The following is a 15,919-nucleotide window of genomic DNA, read 5'->3' as shown; positions in this document are numbered from 1 at the left end:
GAAAAATCAAATGGTTACTTTTAGTATTTACAAGATTGATCTGTAAAAGTTTTTAGGGTCCTGATGAAATAAAAATAACAGTATAAAGTTTTATTTGCGGTGGAGTTTGTTGCTTATATGATAAAATAAGCTTTATACTTCAGTATCTCTGCTAATGTTGCAAGAAAATCAAACTAAATGCATAAATACATCTGACGGAGAGAGGCACTTAGCTCTCTATTTTTGACATTTTCTAGATTTTATACTAATGCACTTGTAAATTATGCAGTTAACAGTATCACATTGTTTTCTTCATATTTCCTGTCAAGTGCAGTTTGCAGACCAATAATCACTAAAGTACAGGTTGTGCCCTTCCACTAACTACATGAGACAGAATTCTCATAGCACCATCATAAAAACAGTTGTGCACCTGAGCACTAGCAGTTCACAAACGGTAATATGTGAACTATAGCTGTAGATAACACTATGGCTTAGACACAGTAAATAATGACAGTGAATTTCTTACATACCTTGTTTCCTCAATGCTTTGTGTCCTTACCAGAGTGTTGCCTTCTCACAACTCAGTGTTCAAGCTTTATACAAATGGCACCATAACTGAACCCTTACAGTGATTAAGTCAGCTTGAATGCTCTCGTCATAAATTATCTTGTTCCAAATTATCTTTGTTACAATGGAGTGAAAAAGTAAGACAATAGATTAATTATATTTTTGAAATGTTTTCTTTTTCAGCTGACTGTGGAGGGCCAGTTGAACTATGGGAGCCAAACAGTACATTCAGCTCTGAAAACTTTCCAAACAATTACCCTAATCAAGCTTTTTGTAAGTAATTCTTCTTCAAGTCTTTAGAAAAAAATTGGCCATATAAGAGTAGAGACACTGAATCTGTTTTCCTAAGTCAGATGTTGTCAAGAGAAAAAGGTCTAAGCTATATACCCTGGGATCTTTTAACTGAAGTCTATATGGTACTTAGCAGAAGCTAAGGAATTGATTAAATTCCTTAATTGACTAAATTTGATTAAAAAGTGATGAAGACAAACATAATCCCTTGGAATGGATTCAGACAAGCCAGTTCCAGCACGCTTATTATGTAAAATATCTTTACATCAATCCAACAACAGAAAGTCCCCATTTTACCATAACACCTCAATGTATTTGCCAGGATAATATAATTATGTCTTCCGTTAAATAGTTAACATTTTCTAGGGGAAAAAAATGTGTATGTATTTTGTAAGGGATCCTTTCTTTTTTGAATATTTCTTAGCATACAAGTAAAAAGACACCATTACTCTACTGATGTTACTTGATTTGAATTAAGCTACAGCTACCAAAAGGGAAAATATTTCAAGGTGGTCCACTATGTAGTGTTGATGGATAAAGCAAAGAATAGAACCTTGTCATTGCTTCTTAATTAAATTCTTAATGAAATTACTTACTCCTTCACCTTTAACTGGAGAATTGTTTTGGGATGTCTGTGACAAGAGCTGTAATTTTGTCTTTCTGTCCCACTTGAGATACAGCTCTCATTTCACAAGCTGCCAAGTGAGCTTCCTACCAGTGACAACATACTTTTCACCCTATGAAGTTTAAAACCAGTTGTTTGGGGTTTTTTAATTTTCATTACAAGATTTCCAATAAGTATGATAAAACAGGCTAAACAGAATCAAATACCTCTCTAAAAAGACATCTAACATGAAAGACAGGCTTCTGTGACTGATTATAAAAATTATCTTGCTATCAAATAAGAATAAAGTGATAAGACTATTAGTCACATTTTCACAGTTAAAAAAGAATTAGCTTTGTTAGATTAGGGAAGCTCACAGTTGTCACAAATGGTAAAAAAAATGCGTATGTTTGTATTAAGAGTTTAAATCCAGATTTCAAAAATGTTTTAGAGAATGATAGTCAACTGAATTTTGGATCTTGACAGCCAAAGTTGCTTTTAAAGATAAAATTTAGATTTCTAAGTGTCTAGGATGATTCTTAACAGTTTAGGAGACATTTCTTTTTCTCCCAATCATTCAACATGAAAATGACACTGTAAATGTAACAACTGAAAAGGTGAATTTGTTGTGTGTGTTATTATTTTCTAGGTGTGTGGTATTTAAATGCTGAAAAGGGAAAAAACATTCAAATTCATTTCCAGTTTTTTGATCTGGAAAACATTAATGATGTAGTTGAAGTCAGAGATGGCAGAGGACCAAACTCGTTACTTTTGGGCAAGTAACAGCATTGGGTACTAAAATGAATGTAATCAGACAACTGAAGAAAACAATGGATATAACTTCAAAGGAAATTAATTCTCTTTAATTTTATTCTATGTTTCTTCACACTTTGGGGTCTCAGAAATTAAGAGGAAAACTTGGGAAAGCATACTGTATCTGACATCAGATTTCCCAAATATTCACACACTCACCTTTCCGTGCAATCCAATGGAAATCAACTTCTTAGTTAATAAGATTCCTTATGTATGTGGACAAGCAGAGAAGCATTATCTCCTAGTCAAACTTTATTTTTCTATACGGATATGTCAAATTTGGGATTGATCTTTGATCTTTGTGGTCTGATAGCAGTTAGGTTTGGGAGAATAACTGAATTCATGTGATAGCAGTATTTGCTTTTGAACTCAAAACGTTTTGACATAGATAAGAACAAAAAAAGCTTAAATGTGTTCTTGTTTCCTGGAGAACAGCTGTCTATACAGGAAAAGGCCCATTGTCAGATGTCTTCTCTACAACAAACCAGATGACAGTAATCCTCCTCACAGACAAGTCTGAAACAAAGAAGGGGTTTCTTGCAAACTTCACTACTGGCTACAATCTAGGTAAGCATATGAACCTTTTAGAGATTACACCACTGACCAAATACATCTGAGAATATACGGAGATCAGAAGGTGACACTTGGCACTTGATCAACAGAAACTTGAAAAAGTCAAATAGCCTATCTCTTAGCCATCTGTACATTTTCTAGCATGAAAAGTGACATTTTCATTGCTTTTGTGTAATTGGACCAATGTCCATCTGTATCATCTGTATCATCTGCAACTCTTTGTGATATTATGTGAAAAATTTACTCAGGACTTGGACAAAACACTGTTCAAATCTTAATAGGGCAAATATGATCTAGCTCCTAGAAAAGATCCAGTAAAGAACATCACTCTGTGACTCATTTGGGGTGTCATTAATGTGTGTTTAAATGCTTTTTAAAAATATTTATTGACAATCATATCCACTAGAAGAGAAATATTTATATGGTAACTCTGAATAATGTTTGCATTATGGTCCTTCTTGCATCTTTGAAAATTCATTCCTTAGCAAGTGAAGAATATGGGAAGAGTTAGTGTTTTAAATACTTGGACACAAGTGTTTCTGGTCCCAGCTAGTCCCCTTCTGAAAGACTCCTATTGTTCTAGGGACTACATTTAGGTTTGTCACTCATATGACTAATTCAGCAATCACCTCTCCGATAACATGTGAAATGAAGCCAAATACTAAAGTACATGGAACAGCAATATGCTTACCAGAACAAACACACTAACTAGGCCAAATCTTTACAGAATCAATTAGAGGCTTTGCATTACTTCTGTGGAAGTCTGACAGTAGAAAAAAGAGAAAGAAAAAAGCCGTATGTATTCAGGGATGTGTGAAGCACCACCCATTTGCATGAACAGAAATTCAAAAATAATCTACACTCTTTTTCTTACTTTAAATGTCATAAAAGGGAAGGGTCTCCTAGCATTTTTAACTAGCTGCAGGGTTTTTTTTTTTTAATAAATTAATAGTAATAACAATGTTATTTTTCTTAACCTTTAAAAAAATATTAAGCTTTGATTTATCTATATAAAAACTTCATTTAGTTCCCTTGTGCAAGACTGAGAGGTAGGTTTATATGGACATAGTATCATTTATTACTTTTTATTTTGCTTTCTTGATCACATTTCTTCAGTCCAACAAACTATGCCTTTTTTTTTAACTGGTTCAGCATATTTACTGAGCCAGCTTTGCCCATATTTTGTTGTAAAATAAAAATTAAGCTTAGTAAGGCAGAGTTCTCAAAGTCGTCATTGCCAGTTCTGGTTAAATATATTAAAAAGGTTTCATTTGGAAAAGAATTATGCTTATTCATGATATTTTCAGCCAAAAGACAGAGACTAATAACATTAGTATGTTGGCCCAAGGATAAAAGGATTGTCAGTAAATAAATGAATTTTACAAGAATAGCAGATTTTTCTTCATATTTTACTTTTCCATGAAACATTGATTTTTTAAAAAGGAAGCATAATTTGAAAAGAAATCGTTTTTGGCAGCATGCAATATAATAAAAAACTCACCTAAGTGAGAACTAAGTTATATGGGAAAGCTGGCATTAGTTATGGTCACTGAATGCATGGAAATCTAGTTCAGGCCTTTTATAAACCACCTCCTTTTGTTTCTATATTGTACAGCAGGCTATAATGACTGATGAATGAATGATTGTGTATGAATATTGACAATTCAAAGCAAAGCAATTATCTTGCCTTAAATAAGACTTCTATATAATTGTTTCCATCACTAAGTCCAGGAAAACAAAACACAATTTTTCAATAGAATTTATAATTGTATATTCCTTGTAATTATATAGAATGGTGCCATTAAAAATACACTTTGGCCATAGAGAGAATTATAACTTCATATTTATTCCCTCTCTGACCTGCTTTTATTAGATAATGGATACTGAAGTATCTTAATCCTATTTTTGTGAATGATTTCCTCATTAATTTCTGTTACTTTTGTCTCTTCCACTCTTGGCTTTCAATGCCTCTTTACTTGTATGCTGGACTTGGCTTATGTTAAGGTCTCTAAACTTTTGTGAGAGTGCTGAAAATCTGGAATTTGAAACTTTAGTGACTTTTGACAGGACTTTTTTCATCCCTCCGAAGTTTATTACATGTAACAGAAGAACATTAGTAACTAAGCAATGCTAATTATAGCAGAAACTACAAGGCATAATACCATAGATTTTATTCTTAATTGGCTTCTGTTTATCTGAAAATAATCTGTATTTTGAAAAAGAGGAGGGAAGGCAAGGCAAGGCAAGGCAAGGCAAGGCAAAATCAAAGGTTCTGCACAGTATCAACTCTCTTTTTACTTTGAAGTGGTCTATGATCTCAAGTGGACATCAACTTTCCTCATCAGTATGGATTAATATTCCTTCCCTGTTTTCCTTCAGGAGCTTGTGCAATTGGTGAGCATCAGTGTGGTAGTGGGGAGTGTATACCATTGTATAACCTTTGTGACAACCTACCTCAGTGTGAAGATGGCTCTGATGAAGCAAAGTGTGGTAAGATTTCCTTCATACAAAGAGAAGGATTGCATGCATATTTGGTATAAATTACCTAGGAAAACAGACACAAAACCTCAGCTAGAGTAAACTACTGCACCTGTGTGCAGGCCATGCCAATTTACAGAAGCGTATCTCGTTGAGTTTATCAGGGGCAAAAAAACAAAGTCACTTTTCTGAGGTCATGTATGTAAGCTGGTAAAGATCTCTGGAAAAGGTAAGAGGTTCCTTTGTAGCCTCAAGATTAGATGAAAACCCATTATGTGCTTTCTGTCTGTATCCATTTCATATTTCCAAAATCTATCACATTTTGCTGTAATTAATTTGAGTTTCACAGCACTATAAATTCTGCAGTGTAGAGAATAAGAGTCTCCCAGATAGTCTTGTGGGTATGAAGCCAAACTGCAGTATGAGGCACCCTTCAGCCTACCTGGACTCCACCCTCCAGAAACATTGCCATGGGGTAAAGGGATAACACAGATGCAAAAGCAGCATCCATTGCTCCAAGTAGATGTGCATGTTCCTCAAACAAGGACACCAAGAGCTGCTATTATTTAGTCCTCTGCTAAAACTGTTATTTCAAAAATGTTGGTGTAAAGTATATGGCTTCATTTCACTAACATGAAAATAGCATTCTCTAAACAGTAATTTAAATGTAAAAACTGATGTTGAGCATAGCACAGAAATTAAATTGCTCTTTCTGAAAAAGTCCTGTCCCAGTGGGGGACAAGGATCCTGCCGCAGGAATTAGCAGGGCTCATTTACAGAGCTTTAAACTAGATTTGAAGGTGGAGAGGGGATAAAACTGACCCTGCTCTAAATAAGCCTGAGGAATGCATGCCAGAGTTTGTAGAATGGTGTGCTAGAGAAGACTCTTGCTCTGCCACCTCAGTTGAGATAGGAGATAGAGATATAATGGGAAGCAAAAAGGCAAGGGTTATTGATGGTTTAGAACCATGGGAATATCTGAGAAGGGTCAGGCAAGAATTAGGGTTTGTGCCCACAAAAAGGTGTCAAGGTCATTAACCTATCTGGAGTCCATCTATACCAACGCACACAGCTTGGGCAACAAAAAAAGGGGAGCTGGAAGCCATGATGCAGCAGGAAAACTATGACACAGAGGCTATCACAGAAATACGGTGGGATACCTCATTTAACTGGAGTGCCAGTGTTGATGGCCACGAGCTCTTCAGGAAAGACAGGCAAGGAAGAAGAGATGGTGGGGTGGCCCTGTATATTAGGAATTGTTACGAATGTCTAGAACTAGACTATAATGAAGACAAGGGAGAGTGCATTTGGATGAGGATTAGGAGCAAGGCTGATATTTCTGTGGGAGTCTGCTATAGACCTCCCAACCAGAGCAGTGAGGCAGATGAAATGTTCTATAAATACCTGGGTGAAATCTCGCAGTCATTTTCCCTTGTTCTTGTGGGGGACTTCAACTTCCCTGATGTCTGCTGGAACTACAACACAGCAAAGAGGGAACAGTCCTGGAGATTCCTGGAATGTGTCAAAGATCTTTCTGATACAGCTGATGAGTGAACCAGCCAGGCAAGGTGCCCTGATAAGACCAGCCCCTTGTGAGCACGGAAGGGCTGCTAGGAGGTGTGACAGAGGCTGTCTTGGGCACAGCAACAACAAATCGTTTAATTCTCTATTCTTAGAGACACCAGGAGGGGGACCAGCAAAGCTGCCACCCTAGACTTCTGAAGGGCAAACTAGTTCAGTAGTCTGATTGCCAGAATCCACTGGGGATCTGTTCTGAAGGGTATAAGAGTCCAGGAAGGCTGGACACTCTTCAAGAAGGAAGTCTTGAAGGTGCAGGAGCAGGCCGTGCCCATGAGGTGTAAGGCAAGTGGGCAGCATAGAAGACCAGCCTGGCTGAAGAGGAAGCTTTGTCTTGTGCTCAGGGAGAAAAAGAGAATCTGTGGCCTTTGGAGGAAAGGGCAGGCCACTAACAACGACTACAGAAATGCTATAAGGCTATGCAAGGAGGGAATTAGAAGGTCTGAAGTGCAGCTACAAAATAATCTGGCCTTCATGGTAAAGGTTAACAAGAAAATCTTCTATAAATATATTCACAACAAAAGAAAGACCAGGGAGACCTTCCATCCCCTATTAGATATGCAAGGAAACATGGTGACGAATGATGAGGAAAAGGCTGAGGTACTTAATGAATTCTTCACCTCAGTTTTTAGTAACAGGACCAGTTATTCTGAGGGAATCAAATTCCCTAAGCTAGGCAAGAGGGACCAGGAGCAGAACGATCCCCTCACAATCCAAGAGGAGTTGGTCAGCAACCTGCTGCACCATGTAGATGTGCACAAATCTATGGGGCCAGATGGGATCCACCCAAGAGTGCTGAAAGAGCTGTCAGGGCTGCTCACCAAGCCACTTTCCATCATTTACCAGCAGTCCAGGCTGACTGGAGAGGTACCAGCAGATTGGAAATGAGCCAGTGTTACCCCCATATATAAGGAGGGACAGAAGGATGGGAAAGGCCTGTTAGTCTGACTTCAGTATCAGAGAAGCTGATAAACCAGATCATCCTGAATAACATTATGTGGTACATGCAGAACAACCAGGTGGTTGGGCCCAGTCAGCATGGGTTCATGAAGGGCAGGTTGTGTTTGACTAACCTCATCTCCTTCTATGACAGGGTGACCTGCTTATTGGATGAGGGAAGAGCTCTGAATGTTGTCTACCTTGAGTTTAGCAAGGCCTTTGACAAGGTTTCTCACAGTATTCACCAAGAGAGCTGGCTGCTCATGGCTTGGATGTGCACACACTTTGCTGGATAAAAAAACTGGACAGCTGGGTCCAAAGAGTTGTATTGAATGGAGCTAAATCCAGTTGGTGGCTGGTCATTAGTGGTGTTCCCCAGGGCTCAGTGCTGGGGCAGCTCCTGTTTAACATCTTTATTGATGACTTGGATGAGGGGATAGAGTGCACCCTTAGTAAGTTTGCAAATGACACTAACTTGGGTGGGAATGTCAATCTGCTTGAGGGTAGGAAGGCTCTACAGAGGGATCTGGATAGTCGTGATTGATGAGCTGAGGCCAATTGTATGAGTTGCAATAAAGCCAAATGTCAGGTCCTGCTCTTTGGCCACAACAACCCCCAGCAGTGCTACAGGCTTGGGGGGGAATGGCTGGTGAGCTGCTCAGCGGAGAGGGACCTGGGGGTGTTGATTGATGGCCAGCTGAACATAAGCCAGCAGTGTGCCCAGGGGACTAAGAGGGCCAATGGCATCCTGGCCTGCATCAGGAATAGTGTGGCCAGCAGGACCAACGTGGTGATCCTGCCCCTCTACTCAACCTTGATGAGGCCACACCTCAAGTACTGTGTGCAGTTTTGGACAACGCAGTATAGGAAGGACGTCGAGATGCTGGAGAGGGTGCAGAGAATGGCAACTAGGCTAATTAAGGGTCTGGAGAACAGGTCTTATGAGACACTGAGGGAGCTGGGGCTGTTCAGCCTATAGGAGAGGAGGCTGAGGGGAGACCTCATTGCTCTCTGCAACTAACTGAAAGGAGTTTTTAGTGAGGTGGGTGTTAGCCTCTTCTGAGTGACTATGATAGGACAAGAGAAAATGGGGTCAAGTTGCATCAGTAGAGGTTCAGATTGGATATTAGGAAAAATTTCTTCACAGAAAGAGTGGTGAGGCATTGGAACAGGCTGCCCAAGGAGTAGGTGGAGGCACCATCCCTGGAGGTATTCAATATATGGGTAGTTGTGATTTTTCAGGAAATGGTTTAGTGGTTAGGACCTATAGGGCAGATGATTGGACTTGATGATCTTGAAGGTCTTTTCCAACCTTGATGATTCTATGATTCTATGAAAGTACTGTTCAGACAATCTATTATGGAGCACTAATTGCAGAGTTAAAAGCAGGCTTTTAAGCACAGTACCATATCACCTTCCCTTGTTTTAAAGACGACTGCTTAGGGATCAGATATATCCTTGGATATGCGCTGACAATTCTTGTTGATTTCAGTGTCTTTTACATGCATATATTTATGTAAATATTTATTGGCATATACAGCATATATAAATATATATATACATACGTATGTGTCCAAAGATTCAGATTCACTCTTCAGATTAGTGCAATTAGCTATTTTGTTGCAAACATATTCTTCCCTTGAAATGCATAAAACAAAATTAATTTCACCCTCTTCTGAAGTAAACAGGGCTTGAGCAGTTTCTTCCAGCCATCAGTAAAGGAGCTCTGAACAATGCAACCATCACCTACATCAACATGATGTTCATTTTCCTAAAGACTCATTTGCCACAGGTTGTCTAGTACTTAATGAAAAATTACTTCATGTTAAAGGACTGGGACAATTGCTTCCAAAAACCTATTTAATCCAAAATTGGCAGATTCAATCTATGCCTAAAAATAAAATGAAAATTCAATTAGTTAGCTTCACATTGAGTCTTTTCAGTGTCCAAAAGTCTTGCCCATTTTCCTGAAACTAATTTCTTATCAGAAATGGCAACTTGAACAAGACAAACTGTTGTTTGCAAATATTCCAACTTCTGAAATTTCCCAGAGACCACAAAGGAAATGCACAGGATATCTCTTCCTTTGCAGAATTCTAGAATATATAATATTCTAGGTAAGCAGTTGTTGAGTGCTCAATTACTGTCTTATTCCTTACGAACAATGTATTTGGAGAAGCACATGGATCTGATGAGGAGAAAGGAAAATGAATTAGAGGTTAGGTATAAGAGAAGAGGGGTGTCAAATGTAATTTGAAGAATCTTGGAGTGCAAGCGATTCTTAAATGTTTCAAGACTGCTACAAAATTTCTTGTGACTTAGGTTTACCATTAACTAAGCACTGTGTATAACTTCTTTCATTAATGTGCTCTGGGTGACAAAGAGGCATTCCTAAAAATCTAATTTATTTTTTTATTATTTTATTTTATTTTTTTTACTATAGTGGGTATGCTTCACTTTTTTTGTGTGTGGAAATATTTTTGTGGGAAAAGGTTTTCTGGACAACTAGGATTTAAAAAAAAACAAAACCAAAACAAAACATACTGGCAAACAGTTGATCTCAAAAAACATTGTATGCTTTTCCCTAATCATGCTGGCAATAACTGTCATCTGCTTGAAATGCAGCTGTAGCTCCTGGGACATATATGGAATTCTGTTGACCTTCTTAAACCTTATGGTCCAACTTCTGTACTCACTGTGCTGACAGCATCTATGCTGTCACCAAATACTTAATGGGGTTTGTAATTTTATTCTGAGTGGTTTCTTCTGGAAAAAAATTTTGATCAAAAGATTGGACTTCAGGGAGCTTTTATTATTCGTGTGTGTTTGTTTTAGCTAAAGCTGCAACAAAACCAGTGACAATTCTCGTGGCAATTGGAACTGGAAAATCCATTTTTTCTGTCAGCTCTGGTTTTAACCTTATTTCCAATCAGTGTTACTGAGCATCATGTAGCTAAAGCTTCACACGGTATCTGGAAATTACTTAATGCTGGCTAAGAAAAGACATGGGTTAGAGTTGATGGAAAATATACTGTTTATTTGCTATTTGTGAGACATTTGAAAAATACAGGGTATGAAACTCTCCTGTGGCAGGAGATAAAAATAACATTTCCTTCCTGTGGGAATACAACATCCTGGAGTTGCTGGGTTTATTACCACTGTAAAGTATTTTAACTTCTTCTTGTTTTTTGCTAGCAACAATAACTGTTTATATGACATTTCTCTTTGCTTGGGGTAGGGAGAGGGGGGAGGAAGGTGGTTTACTACCTGTTTAAAATGCTTCTGTCCATTTTGGTCTACAGTGAGATTGCTTAATGGTTCTCTAAGCACTGAAGGGCTGGTACAGGCCAGAATTGGGAACACGTGGCACCTGGCATGTGCAGATGATTGGAATGAACAGATTTCAAACAGTATTTGCCAGCTGCTGGGGTTAGGGTGAGTGAAAAATATTCATTGTTCTTGTAAGTTTTTGCAGGTTTGTTGAGTTTGTATATTGCTCTTTTCCTCATTATTTTACTGGTGTCTTTACCATCCAAAAGAAAAAGGGCAAATGTATTTTTTCTGTGGCAAGTGAACCCTGGTGTGCCAACAAAATTGTAAATGTTGCAAACCCTGCTTCATTGGCATTCATTACAGGATTGATGACTCTGAAATAGCAGATTAGGCATGAGGATATATATTGGAGAACATTGGGAGACTGATGTGAACTTATTAGTCTTTTATCACTTTATGTCATTTATGTTTTCACTTTTCTGAGGACAGCTCGAGAGCAGAGTTGGAAAAAACAGCAGCCTTGGCTGCTCTGCTGTCTTAGTAATGTTCATTTCAAGTTAATTCAAGATAATAATTTGTTTATTCGGCTGTGGGCTCCCAGCACATTTCATACCTTTCCTGAGGCTTGAGCTGTTGGGAGAGGAAGCCGTATTTCTCTTGAGGTACACTTAAAGGGAGGAGGGAAATATATGACTGAAAAATAGATTTGGTTTCACTCACTGTTCAGCAGAATTTCCAGGGAAGAGGTGGGAAGGGTTGAGTGCAGCGTATTAAATCTTTCAATTTATGCTTAAATTTATGGCTTAAATTCTGGCATTTCTTACAGTGTATGCAACTTCACTGCCATCTGCTAAATAATAAATATCTTTCTTACAGTGCTGAGGATTTTAAGGAATGCTACCCATCCAAGTAATGCACAAATTAAATTGTAAGCTTGCAATTCATTATGTTGGTCTCCAACCAAAGCAGGATTCCTGTAAATGACCTGATCAATTAATTGTAAAAATCACAGTTAGGAGGACTTAGAAAAATATCCATGTGTTATATAAAAATATATTTAATCATTGGATGAATGCTGGTTCGATTTTTTAGGTTTTTCCCCTTTGGGTATGTCACCATTTGACTCAGGTTCGACAACAATGCTCTTGATCCCCTCCCACCCAGGTAGGGAAGGAGAGAGAGAAAAAGAGAGAGACTTGGCTGGATTGAAAACTAAACTACACATCTTTAATTAAACACTAATGAATGATAAAAGAAAATATATACAATTATGTACAAGTATGTTCAGATATGTGCAAAATTCTCTTTCCTCCTCCCACTCCCAAAAACTCCCACAGCGTCTCCTTAGCTGCCAACAGTCCCGAGGAATCCTGGAGCTGCTGCTGGAGAAAGCAGAGAGTGATGAGGGTCAGGAGAGCTTGAGCCTGGGGTCGATGGGGATGGATGGACGGAGTCCTCCCCGGACGCCGGCCATAGACAGAAGAGAAGGGAAGAAGAAACAGGAAGGAAGTTGTCTTCTGTGATCTCTGACCTTCCTCTGAGCTTACGTGCATACATGGAACAGAATATCTCTGGCCAATTTTGCTGTCTATCTAATTCAGCCTCCTACAGGGGGGTCATAGATCTCCCTGCAGTGTCTGAGCCGGCAGAGTGAAGGTGCAACCTTGAGGACCCAGCAGTTAGAAAAACATTCCATTGTTACCAGTCTTAATTGGAATGCTCTGGTACTAGTTAAAATAAAGCTTGCTGAAGGGAAAAAAAAATAATAATAAAAAAAATCAGTAAAAGGAAAATTGGCTTCATCCTGGCTCAAACCAGGACAGGGTGGGTACTGCATTTACGTAAATATCAGATAGTTATATACATAAATTACAATCAGGATTGGTTCATGCAGGCACCTCATTTATGCATGTATATAAGAATATACAAACTATAATTAAATGTTCTTCAGTTAAATACCTTGTTCTTTGCAGTGGCCATTAGCTGCCCTCCTCTGATTCTTTCTCCCCTTCTCCCACTTCCTTTCTCTCTATAACTTCTGGACAGTAGTAATTTTGTGATCTATTGGTTTAATTTACATTTTTATATTTCATAGGCTTCAGTGAACTTAGTCTTCCATGGTAGTTTCTATTACCTTTTAAAAATTACTTATGCTTTTGTCTCCATAAGATTCTGTGGCAATACATTTCAGTATATCTACATAAACTACAGTCAGATGTATTGTTTTAAAAATTCCTATTTTTAGGAAAGTGTAGGGAAAGGAAAATTTAGGAAATTCCTATTTTATTTAAAAATTCCTATTAGGTTTCCTGGTTACTTCTTTATAATTCCATTACTCAGTTTATTACATACTCCTATTGTTAAGAAAAAGTATTTTTAAACCCAAACTGCATTGCATTCTTACATCCTGCTGTTACTGATCCTACAGAATAGGATAAAATTCTCATGTATATACGTATATATAATTCTTGTAAGCATCACACTATTTCTGCCTTCTATTAATTCACCTGTAGCAGCAGATTTGCTAATAAGTGGCATCATATTTGTTACTAAATGGATGTTTGTAATAACAGGTCTTGAGTAGGCTACGGCTCATACTCCTATACAGAATAATTACCTAGAATCATGCTTTATTAGAGAAAGAGGCAAAGGTTCATCTGGGACAATTTACTTTTGATTTAATTGCTTATACATTTGCTAGTCTCATTTACTGTTTCATTATAGAAAGGACTGAAATGATAGGAGTCCTGTAGCATGTCCTGATTATTTATATCGCTGGGCTAGAAAGTGCAATGTTCCACACAGATTTTAATAAATCACGTATGTGAATCCTTGTGATATGTGCCAAACAGGAAGAAAATCTGGAGGCATGCCTACGTGTTCATCTACAAAACATAGCTTAGGTAAATAATTTACAACCAGGCCTCCTTCTATGGAGACTTACGTGATTCACACATAAATTTAACAAAATACAAACCACAGCCTGAGAACTAAAAAATTAATTACAAACTGTGTGAATATATTTTCTTCAAATAAGAAATGCACTGAGTTTTTTAAACAATGCCACAGATAGGGCACTCAGGTAACAACCAGGCCTCCCAGCACTTGCCCCCTTCCTTCCCCTCACTGTGGTATAGGGAGAAGAAAATCCAACTAAAAGCTCATGAGTTGAGACAGGACTAGGGAGGTTTTCACTTCCCAATGACGGTCACAGGCAAACCCACTTAACTTGGGGAAAAATAAAATAAAATTATCAGAACAAGCAAAAAAATAAAACAAGATCTGAAGTACCTCCTCCCCACCCTTCCCTTCTTCCCAGACCCAAATTACTTCACTCCTGCCTCCCCTGAAACAGGGGGACTAGAGCAGTCACCTTCACAAATCCCTCTGACATGAGTCTCTCCCATGAGGTGCAGTGCCTGAGGAACAGACTGTGGGCTTCCCACAGAGTCACAGCCTGCTTTGGGAACAGTCACCTCCCCTGGCACGGGGTCCTCCACAGCTGCAGATCCACATCAGTCCCACTGTGGTCCTTTACAGGCTGCTCCACTGTGCTCCTCCATGGGCTGCAGGGGGACAGCTGCCATCTCACCACAGGCTGCAGGGAAATCTCTGCTCTGGTTCCTCCTCCCTTTCTTCCTCACTGATCATGGTATTTCTGCTCTGGCATTGCTCTCACCTCCCCGTCTCCTCAATCCTAAAGGTCTTTCTGCAGCTTCAGTTTCCACTTCTTGAATATGTTACTCGCAGAGGTGCATCCAACTTCCCTAATCGGCTAAGCCTTGGGCAGAATTGGAGTCAGGGAAGCTCCCAGTAGCTTCCTAAAGGAGCCACCACTGTGCCCCCCATCCCCCACTACCAAAACCCCACAGCACTAACCCAAAACAAACAGCAAAAATAATTGTAGCAATCAGAAAATTGCAATTCTGTCCATATTCTAAATATTGGTTTTGGTATCATGGATTGTGGTACTACAGATGGTAGTACCACATCATCTGAATCTTTCTCAGCATTTGCTCCACTGCTTATTGTTATGGAGAATATCTGAGGCAGAGGTAAAGACTGAAATTATAGTGATCCATGTAACAAGTGTTCAGGTACATGAGGATGAATAATATGTGAGGAACTTACTGCACAGTTATCTCTGTAGATCTGCATGTAAGAAAATTCTAAGACTGTTCTCTGTCTCCGAGTTTTCTGTAAGTTTTGCCTAGCGAGCATGTTGGATGGAATGAAGATTACTTACTAACTAGGTTAGCCTTTTAAAGGCCATTTTTGTCATAACCTGCAATATTTCTAGGAGATCATTTCCACTAACAGAAATTAAAGGACTGTGACACTACATTTCTGGACCTGCAGAACAAACTATTTACTGTTACTAAATTGAGTAACAGCAGGAAGAATGTTTAATTTTGTATACTAACAGAAATGTTAAACCTCTTTAATAAGTTAATTAAAAGAGTAGCAGATTATTTTTTTTTTTGTGGTCACTCACAAAGCCTGGATATTTCCACTACTGAAAATTTTCTCAAAAAAAGGACTTAGATTTTCTTTCAAAAAGGTCGGGAAGCTTAATAAAACTTCTGTGGTTTCAGAGAAGTTCTAAACTGTAATCCATAAATTTCAGAATTTATTTTAAAAATAAATAAAAATGGAAGCAGAAGAGTGGGAACTTAGTGCCTTTTATACACAGTTTCACTTATTGTAGCTCAGTGATTAGACTGGTCTCAGTGAAGTTCCTCATTACAGAATTTGACTCTGCCTACTTGGTTGGCACTTCACTACTATTCCAGAACATCTACAGGGTCAAGCCAGGTTTCTGGA

The 15,919-nt window shown here is 38.4% G+C and overlaps 1 protein-coding gene across 1 annotated transcript in view; it reads left to right on the top strand.

Moving 5' to 3' along the window:
• Window positions 1-15,919, top strand: part of TMPRSS15 (transmembrane serine protease 15) — a 59,706-nt gene that overhangs the window by 33,435 nt on the left and 10,352 nt on the right. Inside the window, exons 15-19 of the mRNA XM_051613703.1 lie at window positions 730-819; window positions 2,091-2,216; window positions 2,690-2,821; window positions 5,207-5,317; window positions 11,125-11,257. Coding sequence (XP_051469663.1) covers window positions 730-819; window positions 2,091-2,216; window positions 2,690-2,821; window positions 5,207-5,317; window positions 11,125-11,257 — 592 coding nt within the window. The remainder of the gene's footprint in view (window positions 1-729; window positions 820-2,090; window positions 2,217-2,689; window positions 2,822-5,206; window positions 5,318-11,124; window positions 11,258-15,919) is intronic.

The sequence above is a fragment of the Apus apus genome, chromosome 1 (genome assembly GCF_020740795.1).
Source record: "Apus apus isolate bApuApu2 chromosome 1, bApuApu2.pri.cur, whole genome shotgun sequence".
In the NCBI taxonomy this organism is placed as follows: domain Eukaryota; kingdom Metazoa; phylum Chordata; class Aves; order Apodiformes; family Apodidae; genus Apus; species Apus apus.
This window is presented reverse-complemented; position numbering and strand designations above follow the sequence as displayed.